Genomic DNA, 20,502 nt, shown 5'->3' with positions numbered 1-20,502 from the left:
TATCTGGGAAAAGATATCTGCAACACAATATAGGAATTATATCCAGAATTCATATACAACTTATACAATTTCTTACAAACCCACTAAAGCACATATGTGCGTACATGGTGACTCAATAGCAAATGTCTACGAGACAGGTAGGGCAAACCAGGAAATGCAAATAAACAATAAATACAGAAAATGGTGCTCAGCTTTAGTGGCCATGAGAAATACGAACTAAGATAATGAAAGAGCATTTCATCTGCCCCACTCTGACAAACATTTTAAGGTCCTGCAATATGAAATGTGGACCAAGACAGAAAAGGTAGAACACTTGTATACTGCTACTAAGAGCCAAAACAGGCACATCCACTTTCAAAAAAACAAACTGGAATAATTAATATATTTAAAGGTTATTATACCCTAAAGACCAGGGTTTTTCAACCTCGACACTACTGACAGATAACTCTTGAGTGTGTGTGGAAGGGCTGTCCTGTGTACTATAAGTTGTGAAGCATCCTCCATGACCTCTACTTACTAGATGCCAGTAGCACTCACTCACCATTCCCTGCTCAGATTGTTGAAAACCAGTATTATCGCCAGACAATGCCAAATGTCCACTTGGGAGGAAAAACAAAAACACTCTCATTGATCATCACTGACCTCGACACTGCAATTCCTCCCAGTAATCAGTTTTTTCCAATATTTCTGCCTGAACCCACAGTAATCTTTTTTTTACGTTACACTAATATACAAGAAAAAAAAATTTGTAATTTAAACACAATTGTCATAAAATATTTACATAATACATATTGTACAGTTCAAGTCATATGAAATTCTAGAAAGGGTAAATCTAACCTGACAGAAAGATTCATGGTTGGGGGAAGTGACAGTAATATAAGTGTATTTTAATATATATAATTTATAACTCAGTAAAAGTTGACTTTTTAAAAAAGGACTCAGAAATCTGGGTCCAAATTTGAGGTAATTTGAGCATCAAATTAAATAATCATGGTAACAAATCACAACCCATTGAAAAAAATAAGAGGCCGGAAGAAGTCCACACTGATAATGATGGGAAGTTGCTTTTTACAGTGGAATGCCAAATAATAAATATAGAAGGAATGACACAGTAAGAAAAATCAGTATTTGCAGCCATCATGGTAATAATTGAATCAGGTAAGAATCACCAATGGCAACTAAAGCTCACGTGAAAAGTCTTATGAGAAACTGGGGATTCACACATCTCACAGTCTCTCCCCACAAATTACATATTAATTAGAAGAAGAGAGTATCTTTACAATAAAAAAAACCTGGAGTACAGCAACTTAACCAAGTGCCCAAAGTTAATACCACCAACAGTGAGATAAAACAAGATTATGTGTACTTCCATGTGATGCTCTAAGACAGAAGCAAAAGAACTGTTCAAGACTAATGGAAACAAAAGAGAAAAAACAACTAAAAGCAATGTGTGATCCAAGATTAGCTCCTGGAAAGGGGGGAGGGGGGGACTGAAGAACGTTATTGGGAAAATCTGCCGTGGATAGTCATACAGTATTACTGTTCTTACAATATATACTCTGAAAGTATTTAGGGTTAAAGGGGCACAATGTCTACAACTTACTCTCAGATAGTTTACACTATACATGGTTATTAAAACAAAGTTCTTTAGTTCTTTTTCTCATAGAATGTAACTTACTTCGTGTATCATTTCTCCTATTGTTATGTGATGCTTTATTTGCCTCAGGTTGACATCTTGAGCTGTTCCGGGATCCTGGTCTTTCTTGACTGTCTGGTCTTACATCATCTAAGTAGAGTGGTACCCACTTGTGCTTATTAGCTTGAAGAAAACAAAATACAACCATTTAATAACAATGCATAATTTTCATTAAAGCTTTGCAATTTTGAAAGGACTCTAAATTTTAATTAAATGAGAGATTTAGTTTGTCCTTAAAGGGATTATTTGTATAGCATCAAAATAATTTTCTTCTCACACAGCTCCTTAATAAACTTTTTTGTGCAAATAATATTTCTAAAAATCAAGTGAAAAGTGATAAAATATCATAGGAATTCTTTGCTTTTAAGTGAAATGTTCGCTCTTCATTTTAATTCTGATGGATAAGTTTTTCAAAAAAAGTATGTGTAGACACTACTGCTGTCTAATACCTGATTCTTAGGCCCTAGAATAGAGTATACGTGATAAGACATTATAATGCATACATTAGAGAGCTTGGCTAATGATTCAAAACACTTTCAGATTCAAATCACTGTCTAAAATATTAATTTATCCATGTTTCTTAAAAGAAGTTTCTCCAAATTAAGTTTAAGTGTAAAATCCGTCTAACTGCATTTGATAAATCTTTTTATACCTACTATACATTTCCTAACTTAAGAGATACAAGCAATTTAATTTTTCTTGTTGACTAACAGACAGTGTAATTAATTATTATAGTGTAATTCTAAAGATTACCTATTCATGGATTCCACAGTTAAGGTTTCAAATTGTTCAGTCTTCTGCCCAATATATTTTTTTAAACTAAAACAAAAAGACTCATGAGCAAGGGAAACATTACTAAGGTAACTAATGGAAAGGGAATATTAGTTTGCAACTATAGTAATGAGTTCCTACAAATCCTGCAAACTATGGACAGATGAGAAAAAGACAACAGGAAAAGATCTAAAAACTCTTTAAAGTCTATGCAATAAATTCTATCAAGAGATTCTTTGGCACAAATAAGCCTCTCATTTGAAGATAAAGATGTGTGCTCTGATGAGAGTCAATTCATGACATGATTATATGAATTACTCTATATAAACACCTGGATTTTAGTGCTGACTAGTTTTAATTGAAGCAATTAACAAAGAAGACAAACTTTAGAGGACAACAGGTCTGTTATCTGTATGAATTCTAGACAATCAGAAAGACTACTGTGTGTCTAAGAAGTATAAAAAAGCTAAGTGATGATAAAGTGTTTAAGAAATGGGGAATTTTTTTCCCCTCTAATAACCACATGGTTGTTCTGTTGACACTACTTTTGCGCAATTAACCTTGACTCATTACACCAAGTGAGCTGAATGCTCACCCTGCACCTAAGGATTAGATACACATTAAAAAAAAAATCAAGCAAGTGCTCAATACACGGTAGACTGTTACTTCCATTGCTGAAGTTGTCTGGCAACTACTGCTTCATGAAATGTCCCCTTCTCATGCTGTATCAACTCCATGAATTGAAAAGCTTCAATGCCTCCCAGGACACTCGAAATAAAATGTGAATTCCAAGTTTGGACCCCGAATGACGTGGACCTCGCCTACCTCTCTAACAGCATTTCCTGCCACTCTCCCAATGTTCACCTCACCTCAGCTACTGACTTTCTGACAGTTTAAAGAATGTTTCTGCCTAAAGGCCCCTAAGACACTTTTACTTAGGCTCAGAACACTGATGAATATATGTTTTTACAAAGCAGTTAAATCGTAACCTGTCCCTAGACACATGAAAAGTTCCAAAAAGACAATGGAAAAGAACGCAGAGACAATATTTTTTTCTTCAAAGTGTAATTTAACGGGGGAATGCTATGAGGAAAAACATTGACCAAAATTGTTCTCACTTTTCTCTTAGAAAAATATTTTCTCAGAACTCCCTGAAAGATAAGGAGCAGTTCCAACGCAGATTTAAAAAACAATAGTTATCACACAACTTTCCAATCACGTATCTACACCCATCTCTGTAAGTGCAACTTCATTCCATTCTGACATAAAAAAACAAGTCAAACGCAAAAAGGAAAGCCTAATAGTTAGAAATGTTACAAAAGTAGATCAGTTACCATTGAAAGTGGTTTTCTGAAGAAATCCAAAAATACTTATTGGTGACTATCAGAAATCAATTGATTAAATACAATTCTTCATCACTACAGCTTTCTTCCAAAAAACAATATCAAAATAAAGATACAGATAAACTAACCTGTCTTTCGTTGATTACCTTTGACTGAGCCTCATCCTCACTGACCTTTTCACTAGGGCCATCTAATGTACAATAGGCAAGACATGGAAACAATCAATCTAAGTGGCCACCGACAGATAAATGGATAACAAAAATATGGGGTGTGTGTTATGTACATATACACACACACACACACACACACACACACACATACATACACACAAAATGGAATATTATTCAGCTATGAGAAAGAAGGAAATCCTGCCATTTGCAACAACATAGACCTCAAGGGCATTACATACTATGAAATAAGTCAGACAGAGAAAGACAAATACTGTATGAACTCCCTTATACGTGAAATCTGAAAAAAACAAACTCAAAGAAAAAAACAGATTGTTGGTTGCCAGAGGTGGGGGTTGGGGAGATGGCAGAAATGAACGAAGGTGGTCAAAAGGTACAAACTTACAAGACAAATACGTCCTGGGGGTATAATGTACAGCATAGTGACAACAGTTAAAAAATATTGTAGTATATATTTGAAAGTTGCTGAGAATAGATCTTAAAAGTTCTCATCACAAGAAAAAAATTGTGACTGGGAGGTGCTGGATGTCAACTAAACATTGTGGTAATCATTTTGCAATATATACAACATACATCAAATCACTGAGTTCTATACCTTAAACTCATACCATGTTATATGTCAATTATAATGCAATGAAACTGGGGGAGAATGAAGTTATAGATGAACAAACCTCTCTTTCGCTGATTACTTGAGTGAGCCTCATCCTCGCTGACATTTTCACCAGGACCATCTAATTTTGTTTCCCGGCTTTCTTTGCTCTCACTGTTACTTCTCTTTTCAACTTTGTCTTCTCTTTCTTTTTTATTTTGTGGCTTCTTATTTCCTTGGTTGATGACACTCTGATACTGCAAAAAGTATTTCTGAATGAAATAGTTTTCATTAACATATCTAAAAATCTGTGGTAATACACCTTAAGCATTGCAAAACGAAGGACAACGTCTTAAAAAAAAACAAAAAACACTTAAGCCAGACTGGGAGAAAATATTTCCTAAGTATTTTGATAAAGGACTTGTACCCCCCCCAAAAAAATGTATATAATGAATTATATATATCCAATATATATAAAATGAACTCTCAAAATGCAGTAACAGGGAAACAACTCAATTTTTAAAAAAATTAAAAAAACACTTCATTAAAAAGATAAACTGATGGCAAATGTATATGAAAAGGTGTTTGCTATCTTTAGTCAGAGAAATGCAAATTAAAATTACAATGTGATACCACCACATACCTATGAGGATGTGGAATAACTAGAATTCTCATGCACTGCTGGTGAGAATGAAAATTTTGTTTTTTAAAAAGCTAAACGCACAGCTACCACATGACCTAGCCATTCTGCTCCCAGGTATTTACCCAAGAAAAACGAAAGCATATATCCATGCAAAATTTAGTACACATAAGTTTATATAACAGTTTTATTTCTAACAGCCAAAAAGTAAGTAGAATCAACACAAATGTAGATCAGTAGGTAAATGGACAAATAGCCTTACATCCATACATGGAATACTATTCAGCAATAAGAAATGAACTACAGATACACATAACACAAATCTCCAAATAACTAAGCTGAGTGAAAGAAAAAGAGAGCATATACTGTGTGTCTCCAATTACATAAAAATGTAGAAAAAGCAAATTAACTCTAAGTGGCAGAAAGTTGCCTGGGATGATGGGGGGAATATGACAGGGAGACCTACAAAGGAGTGTGAGGAAACTTTTGGGGTAATAGTTAAGTCTATTTCCTTGACTGTGGTGATGATTTCAAAAGTCAAAATTTTCAAATTTCACACTTTACATATTTGCAGTTTATTATATGTCATTTATACACCAATTAAGCTGTTTAAATTAATATATATTGTCTACAACTATACTTTGATAATATTGCACAAATTACAAATAGCAAAGTGTACATACAGTGCCAAATGAAAACATGTAACCAGAAAGCCACATATGCTACTCCTCTAAACAGTCCCATAATAGAATCTCAACCATCTTTTAGAGCTTCTTTCATAGTTAAAATTAAATAAAAAATTCATTCATTGAACACTTCTTAATATGATATGTATACATAATAAATACGTATGTGTGTGTACACACTGCGGATGCCAAAAAAAATGTATACACATGACTTGCATTCCTCTTTTGTATTGGTCGGTATATATTGAGTATTACAATTTTAATACAGTTTTTTCCTTTCTTAAAATGTGTATACATTTTTTGGCACCATCTGTATATAGTTAACACTTCAACACACTGAAAAGATTTTAAATCAGAAAAACAGTATAAATTCTGAAACATAAAATGGCCTTCAATTGAACACAATACATTAAAAATTATTCTCTTTATTTGTAGGCATTACATGCAATAGCATGGTACCCACCCCTTACAAATATAACTTTACCTCCTAAGAATACAACCAGATGGTAGTGTGATGAATGAAATCAGGTACCTGAAAAATGGGTAAAACTATATAAAGGGTAACTGCTGAGTTTTCAGCACCTCTTTATTAATGTAATTCTCTAAAATTTAAAGTAAATTCTGCATACTAAAATGAGACTATTAAATTTCTGCATATTAAAATAAATTCTACATATTAAAATTTTCCCTACATATATATAAAAAGCCTTAAAACAGTACTCACTCCAGTGTTCACTAATTCACTTGGTGTTGGCCAATTCGCCATATCGCTGAAATCACTAGCCTAAGAAGTAATAAATAAGTGTTATGTCTGCAAATTAGAAACTTTAAATAGAAGAAATTTTCTGAAAGTGAAAGCAATTTTAAAAAATCACCTACATTCAATTATATGCAGGCATTTGCCAAATTAAAAGTTTCTCCAAACAACGGAACATTGAAATTAGAATGCTTTGGTTTTATAATCCAACTTCTAGCGCTATTTAACGACACTGATAGAATTGATACAGAGAGATGGAGGCATATGGGGATTTGCATGAAGGCTACAATTCTCTAGTATATTGACTTTAACATCAATGATACAACTACAAGAAAAATACACAATAACCTAGGAACACATGATTTTCAAAATGAATATACAGTAATTAAGAACTACTTCATGTAAAGACATACCTTGTCGGATTTATTTGTCTTGAGTTTTCCTGCTTTTATAATTTTGGGGGAACTAAGCTCTTAAAAAAAAAAAAAAGAAAAAATTGTTGTTACAACCACTTCATTCAATATTATTTAACAAAATCACTATTATAATACCAATTTTAGTAAGTCAGTGTAGTCATCATTACCAAAAAAATTCAAAGTTCTAATACTCAAATTCCTAACAAGAAATCAACTACATTTCAAAGGTAGATTCAAACTGGTTTTCAGTGTTCAAATCAAGAAGTGGTAAATATTAACAGTTTACTTACACTGATAGAGCAATCCTTTCACTAACAGAACATGAAAAATTAGAAGTATGTTTCCATATACTAAAGTTAGAAACATAATTCCCAATGGGATACATTTTTCTATACAATGTACACTCATCAAGGAGCATTCAGAAAACAAGTCAGAAGACTTCAAACTATTTGTCCTTGAAAACAAACAAGTTTGGCAACCGTAAGTTGTAACTAGGTTCAAGCCATAAAAAACAGATCTCTGTAAAAGTTTATATAAGACTGTCATGGAATCACCACTTGTCCCTATCTTAAATAATAGTGGCTGAAATAAATAAATAAATAAATAAATAAATACATAAAAAAATAAAAATGTTATACTGTCTCCAAATGAAGCTTTACATTGTCTTTCAGTTTGGTTTATCACCTAGCAAGATAACCAAACGGTTTATCATCTAACTAAACAAGACCTAAAATAAATATTAAAGAGTAGAATATACTTGGGATCTACATCTACAGAAAACACAATAATCCAGCAAAATATGAATCCCAAAAATTATGGTAATGACCAATTCATAGAATAAAATAATATGAGTTAAAATCCAGACGCAAATTTAAATAAAATACAAATAGTGAGTACACAGGTATTTATTTATTCTCCTTCATACTTAGGCACACATATATGTGTATGTGCATACATGTTTAAATATGCATAAGAATAAAATATTTCATTAAGAAAAAATAGAGACGGTAGTTAAAATATATAGACAAATAGGACAAAAAATGGGGACAGGAAAAAGAAAACCTAAAGAACAATATTTGCCATAGACACAGACAATAGTTTAGTGGTTACCAGACAGTAAGGGGAGTGGGGGATGGGAAATAAGGGTAAAGGGGATCAAATATATGGTGATGGAAGGAGAACTGACTCTGGGTGGTGAACACACAATGGGATTTATAGATGATGTAATACAGAATTGTATACCTGAAATCTATGTAAATTTACTAACAATTGTCACCCCAATAAATTTAATTAAAAAAAAGAATATTTGCCTGATCATTATCTAGAATTTGACTGTGAAATATGTCCTGTGAATACCATGTATATTTTATGAAAGTTATGCAGTACAAAACTGTATAACTTTTCTCTCAACAAAATGCAAACATGCCCCCAACTATTGCTAAGCTAAGTAAATTAAGTTACAAAATACATCCTTAAACAAAATATTTGATATAATGGAAAGTAATAAGGGATAGGCCACACAAGCAAGTTTTACACAGCTTTATGACAAATGAATTAGACAAATAATCACAAAATTAAGGTCAGAAATGAAAGATAAAAATTATTCTGACCATATATAAATGAAAGCAAACTTTTAACTTCAATACTGCATGACACAATTAAGTTATTAATAAACTAGAAGAAAAAAATTTGAATGTGACTGAATTAATAATTGTTCTATTGATTTAAAAATTAATGCAGCTTTAAACTCTATCCAGACAATGATTACAACCTCTAGGTAGAAGTCAGCAAAGAAGTTGAGGAAGAATGTTGAACTTTATTTCTTCACACGTTTAAAAATACAAGGAAGAAATTCTGATTTCAGTCAATTATTTTGGACTCAAAATTTTTGGATTTTTTAAAAATTTTACTTCCTCAGCAAATATAATGTGAAAAAGTTTACATTTAATTCTGTGTTTTCTATAATGCTGACATTTTATTAATGGACTAGCTTTATGTATACACTGTAGTTGGGATGTTTATGTATATTTTATCCTTACATAATTTAATTTCACCACAGAGGATTTTGATAAACTATTTCGGCCAATGTGGTAAGATACTCTGAGATAGGAAATAAGAGTGATTTGTTACCATTGGTTACTAAAAGGACATTCGAGTTAATTTACTTTTCCAAAAGGAAGACTTTCCTGAAAGCATTCCTGTTCCAAGGTCCAATTCCTTCCACAGAAACAGTAAGTTTCCTGATTAATGAGTTTAGGAAAATTGAACTTGGAAAGCCAGCACTTTTTCTTTTTCTTGGGGAGCTAGTCCACAAAAAACAAGCATTCTGATCTGCTCCTTTGTGCTCTCAACATCACAGGGGCCGGCTCCCCAGCAGAGGTAGAAGGGGCATCTACTGTTGTGCGATGACAACTGTGTGAACATGTTTGTCTAATTCCAAGTTCAACATAAAGAAGATCACCTCATCAACTCAGCCTTTTTCCGTTAAAAGGATGATGAGCTTTTATAAATACATTAATAAATCTGAGTAAAAGATTAACGTGATTCAAAAAAGAAATACAAATGGTCAAACATGAAATGATACTCAATTGAACTAATAAAGAAATGCAAGGTAAAACAAAACATTTTTCACCTATCACATTGAGGAAAGAAAGGGAATGCCCTGTGTTCGCCATCCAGCCTATAAAAAAATGGACATTTCTCTCATGTACAGTAATGTAATCTTTCAAGGATAATCTATCATTTAAAATGTATATACTTTTTAATAAAGCAATTTCATTCCTGGGAAATTATTTGGGAATCAAGACAAGGTAGGTACAAAGATGTCTATATAAGATGTTCACTGCAGCTTTGCTGGTAACTATATTTAAATAACTTCTACATTCATTAATATGGGAAAGTTATATTATGGCACATCTATACAAAATAATGTAAAACTTTTATAAGTAAGATAACTCTGTTACGTATTGATATGGAAAGGTGTCCACCAGGTTTTAAACATAACTTTATATTCACACTGAAAACAGGGAAAACAAGCCTAATAAAGAAATTTTTTCACTTTTCCATGTTTTAACTAACATGGAGGTATTTGCCCCGCATGTCATTAGAGAAAACCTAAGACTGAAAAAGCCAACCTATAAAATTTTTAAAATTAAAAAATATGTGTATCTTTTCAGAGGAAACCTAAGAAACAAATTTAAGCTACTAGCGGCTTCAAGTATATATAAATATACATAAATGAGTGTGTGATCTTCCTATCTCCATTTGTATAACATCACTAGTGAAAAACTGTACTAGCACAACTTTTTTGAGTAATATTCCAATATTTACTCCAATAATATTCCAGTATTTACTATTTAAAATACTACTCTTTAACCCTAAGAATCTATAAGGAAATAATTCTAAATAGATCAGGAAAACAATTCATTTCAGGAACTTGAATAATAAAAACAACAACTGCAACATACCGAGCGATTTTACTCACTTTAATTTTCATGACCATAACCTTTAACAAAGTATTAAATAATAAAATTCATTGACAGCAATCAGAATTTCACATTTTATTATATTTAAGAGAGAAATCTATGTTTAAGAGAAAAATGTTATGTTTCTACAGCAAATCAGTGCTTTAAAAAAGTAAAAAAAATAATTCTCATACTTTAAAAGTGGGAGAATCCATTTGCACAATCACTTTAGAGAGCAGCTTGCCAACTAACAAATACCCGTGACTTAACAATTCCACTTATCATCTATCCTAGAGAAAGTCAGACAAACAAGAGGTACGCATAAAAATTTTTGAAACAACCAAGATGCTGACCAACAGATAAATGGCTAAATTAACTACCGTGTTTCCCCGAAAATAAGACCTACCCAGACAATCAACTCTAATGCGTCTTTTGAAGCAAAAATTAATATAAGATTTGGTCTTATTTTACTATAATGTAAGACTGGGTCTATAATATAATATTATAACATAATATATAAATATAACATAATATAAAATATACTATAATATATTAATATAATATAAAATATACTATACTATACTATATAAATAAATCTAATCTAATATAATCTAATATAATAAATATAATACCGGGTCTTATATTAGTTTTTGCTCCAAAAGACACATTAGAGCTGACTTTCTGGCTAGGTCCTATTTTCAGGAAACACGGTATGTCAGTTATATTTATGGACTACTTCTCAGCAACTTTTTAAAGGGGTTTAAAAAGGCCCAACCTTATCACAAGAAAAAACTAAAAGTAACTACGTATGTATGGGGAAAGATGTTAACTAGCTTTATTGTGGTGATCATTTTGAAATATATACAAATATTGAATCATATGTTGTATACCTAAAATTAGTGTTGTGTCAATTATACCTCAACAAAAATAATTTTTAAAAACCGCATTAATGATAATAAGAATAAAGGATCAACCACTACTCTAAATGAAATACAGAGGATGCTGAGAAAAGACAAATACCATATGGTCTCACTTATATATGTCTAATCTAAACAGAACAAATGAGCAAGCAAAACATGGTTGCTAGATGGCAGGGTGTGGGAGGATGGGTGAGAAAGGTGAAGAAATTAGGAAATATAAATTGGCAGTCACAAGATTGTCATGGGGATGTGAAACATAGTATGGAAAATATAATCAATAATGTTGTAGAGACTATTTAGGGTGTCAGATGGGTACTGGACTTATCAGGGGGAATCACTTCATGGATTATATAAATGCCTAACCACTGCGCTGTACACCTGAAACTAGTAAAATACAGAATGTCATATACATATATATATATATACATACACACACACACATATATGTATACATATATATATATATCTCGTCACAAGATGTAAAGTACAGCATAGGTAATATAGTCAAAGGTATTTTAATAGTTTTATGGAGGATGTCAGATGGATAGTAGATTTGGCGGGGTTATCACTTTGTTGTTGTGTAAATGTCTAATCATTATTTTGTTTTGCACACCTGAAACTAATAATTAAAAACGGAGGATGGCATGTTCTAAAGGCATATACAAAACACTATATTAGTAAATAATGGCACAGATCTAGAAGGATATTCAGTAAACTGGTAAAATGATTATCTCTTTTTTTGAAAGGGACATCAAGAGCTCAGTTTTTACAAGGAGAAAATATTTAGGTATCATTTATAGAACTAACTTAAAATGTTACCAGGGTAATAACAGCTGTAGAGCAGACCCTGGGAGAAAGGATTGATGGAGTCAGAGATAGACTAAGGATAAAAAAGGCGGGGCGAAATAATCAGTATTTTTATACACCACGTTTCTATAAAAGAATTAAAATATTAGAAAGCTAATTTTAATATGTAAAATGTAACCATGGCTACAGGTAAGCAATTAATAAATCTCATTTTGTGATTTTAATAAAGGTCCCCCCAAATAAATAAAACTACTTTAAACAAGGTTAGGACAGATTGAGGAACAATATTTCTGGATTCCTTACAATTAAAAACTGCAGTGAAACTATTTTAGGCCTCTTGGGTGGGCCAGGCTTTGGTTGAAAAGGTAGGCAGTTATCTGGATTACCAAAAACAGCCATGCATAAGCCAGAACCATCCCAAAAGCATCTCACAAGGGCTGAAGAAGCAAGAATGCCTCACCTGAAAACGCGTGATTACAGATCCTGAAATACTCCTCTACATTTCCTATAATGTTTCTGTGGTAATAAACTCTCTGGAGAAGTTTGGTGGAGGGAATCCTTGTACCTCATTAAGAGAGTCACAATAAAACCAAGTTTGGCCTGGATAGACAGGGTTTAAGTGTATTATACTAGCATAATTAATAAACTTCTCTTGCCCTCAAGAATATGCTCGTCTATAGGATAAATTATACAGGCCTCCTACTAGCAGATAATTGTATTAATTTTACATTCCCTAGTGTCACGCGGGGGACCCTGCTCGCTGCGCCATTTGTCGTGCAGGGTCTCAGCTCCCACTCCCCGCCCAAGAACGCAGGACACGGTAAGGCCAAAAAGGAACACCCACGGAGCCATAAGTAGGGGAGTCAAACCAATATATTCTCGCTGGTGGCTGGGCTGGAGACACAGGAAGCAGGATCTACATAATCTGCCTAACAGCAGTCCGCGCTTGCCAGCCACCATCTTCTTGCTAGCCCCCATTCCTTTCTGCTAGCGGAGCCACAGCCGTTATATTAGTGGCCAATGGCCTACGGGTTACAGCTGACGGCCAACTAGCCACAGCTGATGGCCATCTGATCACAGTTGATGGCCATTTACTACCCGAGCCAGCACCTTTCTATGTGAGGCCGAGAGCCTGGAAACTGCTTTTTGGGGCTTTGTCCCCACACTTAGTTTTTACCTACTCTGGACCCTAAAGGTCCTCTGTTCCTATTTCATTATTCTAGAAGTTGTAAATTCACTTAGGAAAATAGGAAGCCAAGGCACCTAGTTATATATGGCACTCTGGTATTAAGAATTGGAAGAGATGAATTCATCCACTTCGTTCATTTACAGGGCTCAAAAATCTTGCCAGAAGTCAACTAGCTAGTTATTAAAAATGTCTGGACTAGAACCCCAAGTGTCTTGGACAATGCATTTAAACAGCACAATCCCTTACTTATAGTACCTAAGTTATTCATCAACTGCAAATAGAAGTTGTAGTAGACAGTGTAGAGTCAGTACAGAAGAGAGACTTTAAGTTACTATACAACTCCAAGTCTGAAGAACAGAATACCTGCGGGAACAGAACGGATGCCAAGAACAGAAGGGTTGCCTACAGAGAGACATCAGCAAAACTAAAATTCCCATGAACCACACCATAAATACATCCAGCATCAGCTTGTTCTTATTTTCCAACAAAGATTAAGATCCTCAATGAAGGCACCTGGAGGTTAACTATATTAAACTTAAATATTTTTCACAAGGTCATTTGCAATTAAAATGGTTTTACCTTAATGATTAAAAAACCTGTCAAATTGATTTTACAATCTACAGAGTTCAGTGTTTTTGGTAGTTCACTGAATATAATGTATATTGTGCAGGTGTAGAAGTAAGGAGGTGAGACAGCCATTAAGATCACCAGGGCTGGCCCAGTCAGTGACTCAGGTGGTTAGAGCTCCATGCTCCTAACTCCGAAGGCTGCAGGTTTGATTCCCACATGGGCCAGTAGGCTCTCAGCCACAAAGTTGCCAGTTCAACTCCTCAAGTCCCACAAGAGATGGTGGGCAGCGCCTCCTGCAACTAAGATTGAACAAGGCACTTTGAGCTGAGCTGCCTCCCAGATGGGTCAGTTGGTTGGAGCGCGTCCTCTCAACCACAAGGTTGCCGGGATGGTGGGCTGCGTCCCCTGCAACTAGCAAAGGTAACTGGACCTGGAGCTGAGCTGCGCCCTCCACAACTAAGATTGAAAGGACAACAACCTGACCTGAGTCCTGGAAGTACACACTGTTCCCCAATAAAGTCCTGTTAAAAAAGATCACCTCGACTTTCCTTCTCTTCTCTAAATTTTATGGAGATTTTGCTTTAAGATTTTTGTTGTCTTCAGTTAGTAACAGTAGTAGCAATGGTAGTAAACAAACATCTCTGCAAAAGAGAATGCTTGTAACATTAAATGTTGAACAAATTCTTCAGTTGTTTTTTTTTCTGCCAAGTGTCAAAATTTATAAAAAACGACGAGTATTAACTGTGCAAATGCTATCACCTTACATTTATACCACACCCTTCATCTCAAGTATCTTCACCATCCTGTATATATGCTCAAATTTTCTTATCCCACTGGTAACATTTAATTTTAAGACAAAGTCAAGAATTACAAGTAAACAGCCGTAATGTCTGTATGAAAAAGTTCAATGAATTTACCACAACCTAATTTTAGAAAGAAACGAGGGAAAGAATGATCGTGGGACAGGACTCCACCATCATCACAGAATGCTGGCCTTCTGAATGAACCTGCTTTTCTTTCCACAAAAAAAAAAAAAAAAAAAAAAAAAAAAAAAAAAAACTAGAGGAGATATTACTTTTTTGTCTTGCTTCTATTTACTATTTCCATGTTAACTTAAAAAAAAAAAAAAAAAAAGACCAAACCACACGCGGTCGCTACCACCAAAAGCAGGCAGCAAGGGCTACCCGGTGTTGGTCAGCGCGCAAAGGCAGTGACACAACCTAACCTTTAAAGGGAAGGAGGGCTCACGGAATGTGACAAGACGACCACTTACCTACGGCGCCATCCACCCCCACGTCAACTATCCTACTTCACTTATCTTCCACCACAGTCGTTACTCCAGGCATGTTGGTAGCAAGTACGACATAGTCTCATTTTTAATGACTACTTAGTGTTTTGAAAACAGTGAAATGCTAACCCTATCAATTATTTCACAAGTGACAGAAAATCACTACTGCGCTTCCACACACAGCTAAATCCCTTGCTTCACACCTGCTGGAAAAGCCCTCCTACAGGGTGCACTGCAACAGCCAGCGCCCTCGGGTCAGCTTTCCCACGGCGCTCAACACGTGGGGGCAAAGCGCGATCAGGCGGCGCCCGCCGAGCCCGAGTTGCGTCCACCCCCCCGTCAAGAGGTCCCACCTCTTCCTGCCGCTCCCGTCCCAGACGCCCATTTATGTAAATTGGCAGAGCGAATGACACCTGGGGACAAAATACCTCTGACTGACAGGGAAGGGAGACCGCCCCTCCCCCCGCCCCGCGGCAGCCTCGGCGCCACGCGCGTCGCCCGCGCACACCCGGCCCCCCCGGTGCCCACCCCAGAGGAGCCACAGACCTGATTCAAGCGGGGACGGCGGCAGCCCCGGCGCGGCGGGGGACAGGTGCTGAGGAGGCTTTCTGGTCCAGGGGTTCTCCTTAGGGGGCAGCGGCGGCCGCGGCTTCTCCTCCGGGGCGTCCTCCGCTGGCGGGTCCCGCGGCGGCAGCGGCTCCCCGCCGAAGGGGCCCCCGGGCCCGCGCGCCTTGTGCGCCAGGTGCAGCGCCAGAGGCCTCACGGGCACCGCCGCCTGGGGCACACTGTGTCCCAGGACGGGCGCGGGCGACGGCTCTCCCCGCGCCCCCGCGCTCGTAGCGGTCGCCGCCCTGTCGTCCCTCGCCGCCTCTGTGCCTTCCCGTGCGGGCGGGGGCAGCTGCCCGGCCTGCCTGCTCGCCGCGGGCGACAGCGAGTCCTCAGCCGCCGCCGCGGGCGGCTCGTCCCGAGAGTGAGCGGCGGGCACCGGGGCGCGAGCAGACATCGTGCCCTGGCCCCAGCCGCCACAGCCGGGGGAAACCCGGGGCCAGGAAGCCCGGCTGCCCGTCTCTCCGCCCGGGCACCGACCGGCTCCGGCCTGAGGCAGCGAGCCCGAGAGCCCGGCCGCCGTCGCCACCGCCGCCCGCGTCGGCCGAGGCCGTGCAGCGCCCGGCGTGCCGCCCCTCCCCGCGTCGAACGGAGCGCTAACCGCCCGCCAGCGCCGCCCGCCGCAGCGGCACACGCCGCGCGCCAGCCAAGCCGTGCCGGGCGCCGCGAGCCCTCAGCAGCGCGGGCCGCGACGGAGGGGCGGCGCGGCGGGCCGGGGGACCTCTAGCGGAGTGCGAGCGGCGCGCGCCCCTACAGCCGGTAACTGCGCGCGGGGGCGTGGAGGGAGGGCCGCGGGGCCGGCCTGGCGGCGGGGCGGGGCCTCGGGAGAGCGTGACGTGGCTACTCCGCGGCCTCCGCGCTCGCCGGGCCGCCGCCCGCGCGGGCCGACTGCGGATCCCGTCCGGGTGCCCCCGCCCCCGCGGCCCGCCGAGGGGAAGGAGCTTCCCGGCTCTCGGGCGACGGCAGCCCCGGCGCAGGGGCGGGACGCGCCTCGGCCTCTGTGACTCGCTGCGGGCTCGCGCAGCTCTGGGACGACGGCGGGCGAGAGCCCGAGCGGGCCACGCACTTGGCGCCCGGGGCTCTGGGTGGCTCCACGACAGTCCCCCAGCGTCTGTAGCCTCGCCGGGCGAACGCGTCCCCCCCGGCGCGCTGGAGCACCGCAGTCACCTGTAATGTTGAACCAAGTCCAAAATGAAACAAGTGCGCTCTGTAGGTAACGGTGTGTTAAACCTTTGCCCAGGCACTTAGGCTGGTGTTCTTCCCCACCCGTTACTACCCACGAACTGAAATATTTTTGAAGTGCTCTTGAGTCAAAAAAAAAAAAAGTTAATATTTCGCCAGCTTTAAAAAAAAAAAAAATTACCCGTTTCTTTAATTTGTAGAGAGAACACTTGTTTACAAATTAACCATGTCCCAAATATTTTTTTTCCTGGAGTGGATATGCTAGAAAGGTACAAATAGGTTTTGATTTTAAAAATCTGGTAAGAGCTTTCTATGATACTTGGCACTCAGATTCAACAAGTGATTAAATTGGTTTCATGTGCGTGCATTTATGAGCTAATAGGTTTATGTTCAGGTGCAAGGTTGCTGAAAATGGGTTCAGTTTTACAACTGTCAAACTAGGCAGGCAATTTGTACAGGACTCCACTCCCATGAGTCTCACCTCCATCACATTAAACTCAAAAATATTCTTATGTATTCAAAATTTGTACTAGGCACAAATTATTGAATTTCATAAGGCCAGGAAACTATTCATACAACAGCTGTAAACAATAAGGCCTTTCTTGTTTTCCAATTTACTAGTTTCCAATTTACCTGACCCTAAGCAACCTAAACCCATTCCGAGTTAAATAGGGCGTATTTCCACCTGTATTCCCAGAGAGGCACCATCTTGACTGGCTCCTTTATTGGTGAAGCCTTGGGTTTCAACTAATTACTTTTGCACCAACCTAATAGCTTCTCTTCCTGTTGTAATCAGCCTTTGGAGTCCTGCCAGGTAATCCTGACTCTTACAAATGCCTATCAACAAATAAGACTCAGAGAGACATTCTATTTTACCGGCTATTTAACCATACATTGCTTACCAATGGGGATGTGTTCTGAGAAATGTATCAATAGGCAATTGCTTTGTTGTGCAGATACCATGCAGTGTACTTATACTCTTGGGATATGGTATAGCCTACTCCACACCTAGGATATATATATAGCATACACACACACACACACACACACACACACACACACATATATATATACATATATGTATATATATACATATATGTATATATATATTTGTATGCTACATATATATAGCCTGTTGCTTCTAAACTACTATAGTAACACACAACTATAGTGTGTTACTATACAAAACAATAGAGGATTAAACTAAGCACAAGAGAAGATGATGCAATCAAGAAACGAGGTAAACGTAAGGGTGTGAAGCTGCTGCTGGAGTAACGGCATACTGTTTTTCAGGAAACTTTTATAAGTAGAAAGTACACTAAAATAATGATTAAAAGTATAGTAAATACATAAATAAGTCATTTATTACCAAGTATTGTATTGCACCTAATTGTAATGTGCTATACTATTACACCACTGGCAGCACAGTAGGTTTACACTAGCATCACCACAAAACACCTGAGTAATGTGTTGCGCTGTGACACTACGATGGTTATGACATCAGGGGGTGACAGAAATTTTTTAGTTCCATTATAATCTCATGGGAACACTTTCTCATATGGTCAATCATTGACAAACATTGTTATGCAGAGTACATGTGGATTGAAGACTGATTCAGTTGAGAAAAAGGTTATGTGGAATAGTTCTCCAAAGTTAGATTCATATGGGCTACCTAACCATGGTTGGTAGAGGCACAAAACAAAATTCGGCCAAGTAAATTTGAAGATCTAATGGGCTTTACTGAGCAATTCATGAATCGGGTAGCATCCTAGGAACAACCAGAAGGGCTCTCTGAAGAGTTGTACAAAATGAAAGTTTTCATAGGAAGAAGGGTGGGGCAAGGAAAAAAACAGTTCCAAGGCATCTGTTTTTCGGAGCGGGAATGATCTTTATCATGCAGATTGCCTCTTTCTATGGAGATTACCTCACTGGTGTTAACCAGAAAATTCCGGACTGGTTGATTAAGATTACGTTTCTATAGTTTGAAATTGCAATTAGATAGTGAATCTAGGTTTAGTATCATGGGATTTTAGCACAAGTGACACCATTTTGGGCCTGTGCTTTTCTCTGTGATCTGGTTTTGTTTGTTGCTTTTTTTAATAAGGTGAAAAATCATAAAAGTACTTTATTGAAAAAACACAGGAGGACTTTCTTGAAAATAGGTTGTGCTTGCAGGAAGAACAATTGGAGGGTAAATGTGTGTTCAAAAGGTCTCTAAAGAACTCAACAGTAGGTGTTTGGGATTGCCACTGTAGTGCAATGCCTATGTCAGTGAAGGGTGTTAGCTGTCTTTTAAATACATATTAATAACTTCTGTTTCCGCATAACTGCTTCTTGGAAACAACTTCACTTGCCTTCTGTTTGCCCCTACATATCTGCTCTCCACCCTTTTACTGCTCTTGTGCCTGGGACGGCTGACCTGTCCAGAGTGTATCAATAGATTCCCTCACCCTCCTTTGTAAGAGGTGTGATCAAGCAATACGAGGTGTGATCAAGCAATACGGTGAATGTTTAAATTAAAAAAAAATTACAGTGTTAATGTGCACACATTTGTCTGTCTTGTTTTGTGTAAAGGCTGGTTCTGTATAACCTCTGGAATGTAGAACTTTTTATTTCAGGCTAGGAGACTTACCAAATGTGCTGGAAACCTAACTGACCTCTGGTTTAAACACGCGAATGGAACAATCCTGTGAATGAATCCGTTAATACTGCCACCTTGGTGGAAGTGGTTTGTGCCCTAACAGGATTTATCTTTGTGGTGATTATTATTCACCTTGGGCCTATGAATGCCTAAATGGTTGGCACATAACTGGGTGATGCCTCTTAGGTTAGCTAACTGTGCCCTTAACTTTTCACAAAGGAAATGAGACACCTCATTTGTCAACTTTTTTGGATTTACATCCTCACGTTAGAAAGGTGCTACCAGGAGGCATTCAGATTCAGAATTCACTTCCTTTGGCAGACCCTACTTCCCTGGTTAGGAATAAATGTAAATGAGGCTATCTGTGATCAGGAACCTCTTCTTAACTCTTGAAGATATTGATCCTTAGACTCTCTGGCCAAAGTTGTTCTTGATAATAGGATAGCCCTTGATTATGTTTTAGCCGAGGAAGGAGAGATCTGAGTTGTGGCCAGTCCCATCTGTGGCACTTGGATTAATACTTCTGGGACTCAATTACATAAGATTACTGATCAAGCCATTTGGCTTAAAAAGGTGACTCCTTCAGTGGGGTCTTTGACTTATTTGATTTTGATTGGTTTGGGTCTTGAATATGACTCTGAAATACATTCTAAACATTTGAAATTATGTTTATGGTTATCATACCACAGTAATCTCCCAGATGCATTGTATCCTGTCAAAAGCTTTAAATGCATATTCACGGACATTGA

General features: G+C 38.0%; 1 protein-coding gene across 6 annotated transcripts in view; it reads right to left on the bottom strand.

Annotated features, from left to right (window-relative positions):
* Positions 1-17,192, bottom strand: part of LARP1B (La ribonucleoprotein 1B) — a 93,527-nt gene extending 76,335 nt beyond the window's left edge. For 2 of the 6 annotated variants that reach the window (XR_013995175.1, XM_081077181.1), the window contains exons 1-5: positions 15,871-16,453; positions 7,084-7,142; positions 6,638-6,697; positions 4,670-4,844; positions 1,679-1,819 (exon numbers count right to left, since the gene is read on the bottom strand). Coding sequence is in view for 5 of the 6 variants with exons in the window: in XM_081077181.1 (XP_080933307.1) it covers positions 1,679-1,819; positions 4,670-4,844; positions 6,638-6,697; positions 7,084-7,142; positions 15,871-16,327 (892 nt within the window). In the remaining variant the exon portion in view is untranslated. Of the gene's footprint in view, positions 1-1,678; positions 1,820-4,669; positions 4,845-6,637; positions 6,698-7,083; positions 7,143-15,309; positions 15,635-15,870; positions 16,583-17,097 lie in introns of those variants that run through there. The other 4 variants (XM_081077179.1, XM_081077182.1, XM_081077178.1 and 1 more) reach the window with 3 other exon arrangements.
* Between the last annotated feature and the right edge of the window lie 3,310 nt (positions 17,193-20,502).

This window comes from Rhinolophus hipposideros (assembly GCF_964194185.1).
Source record: "Rhinolophus hipposideros genome assembly, chromosome: 16".
NCBI classification, from domain to species: domain Eukaryota; kingdom Metazoa; phylum Chordata; class Mammalia; order Chiroptera; family Rhinolophidae; genus Rhinolophus; species Rhinolophus hipposideros.
The sequence above is the reverse complement of the archived record's forward strand: the minus strand, read 5'-3'. Positions and strand labels throughout refer to the sequence as shown.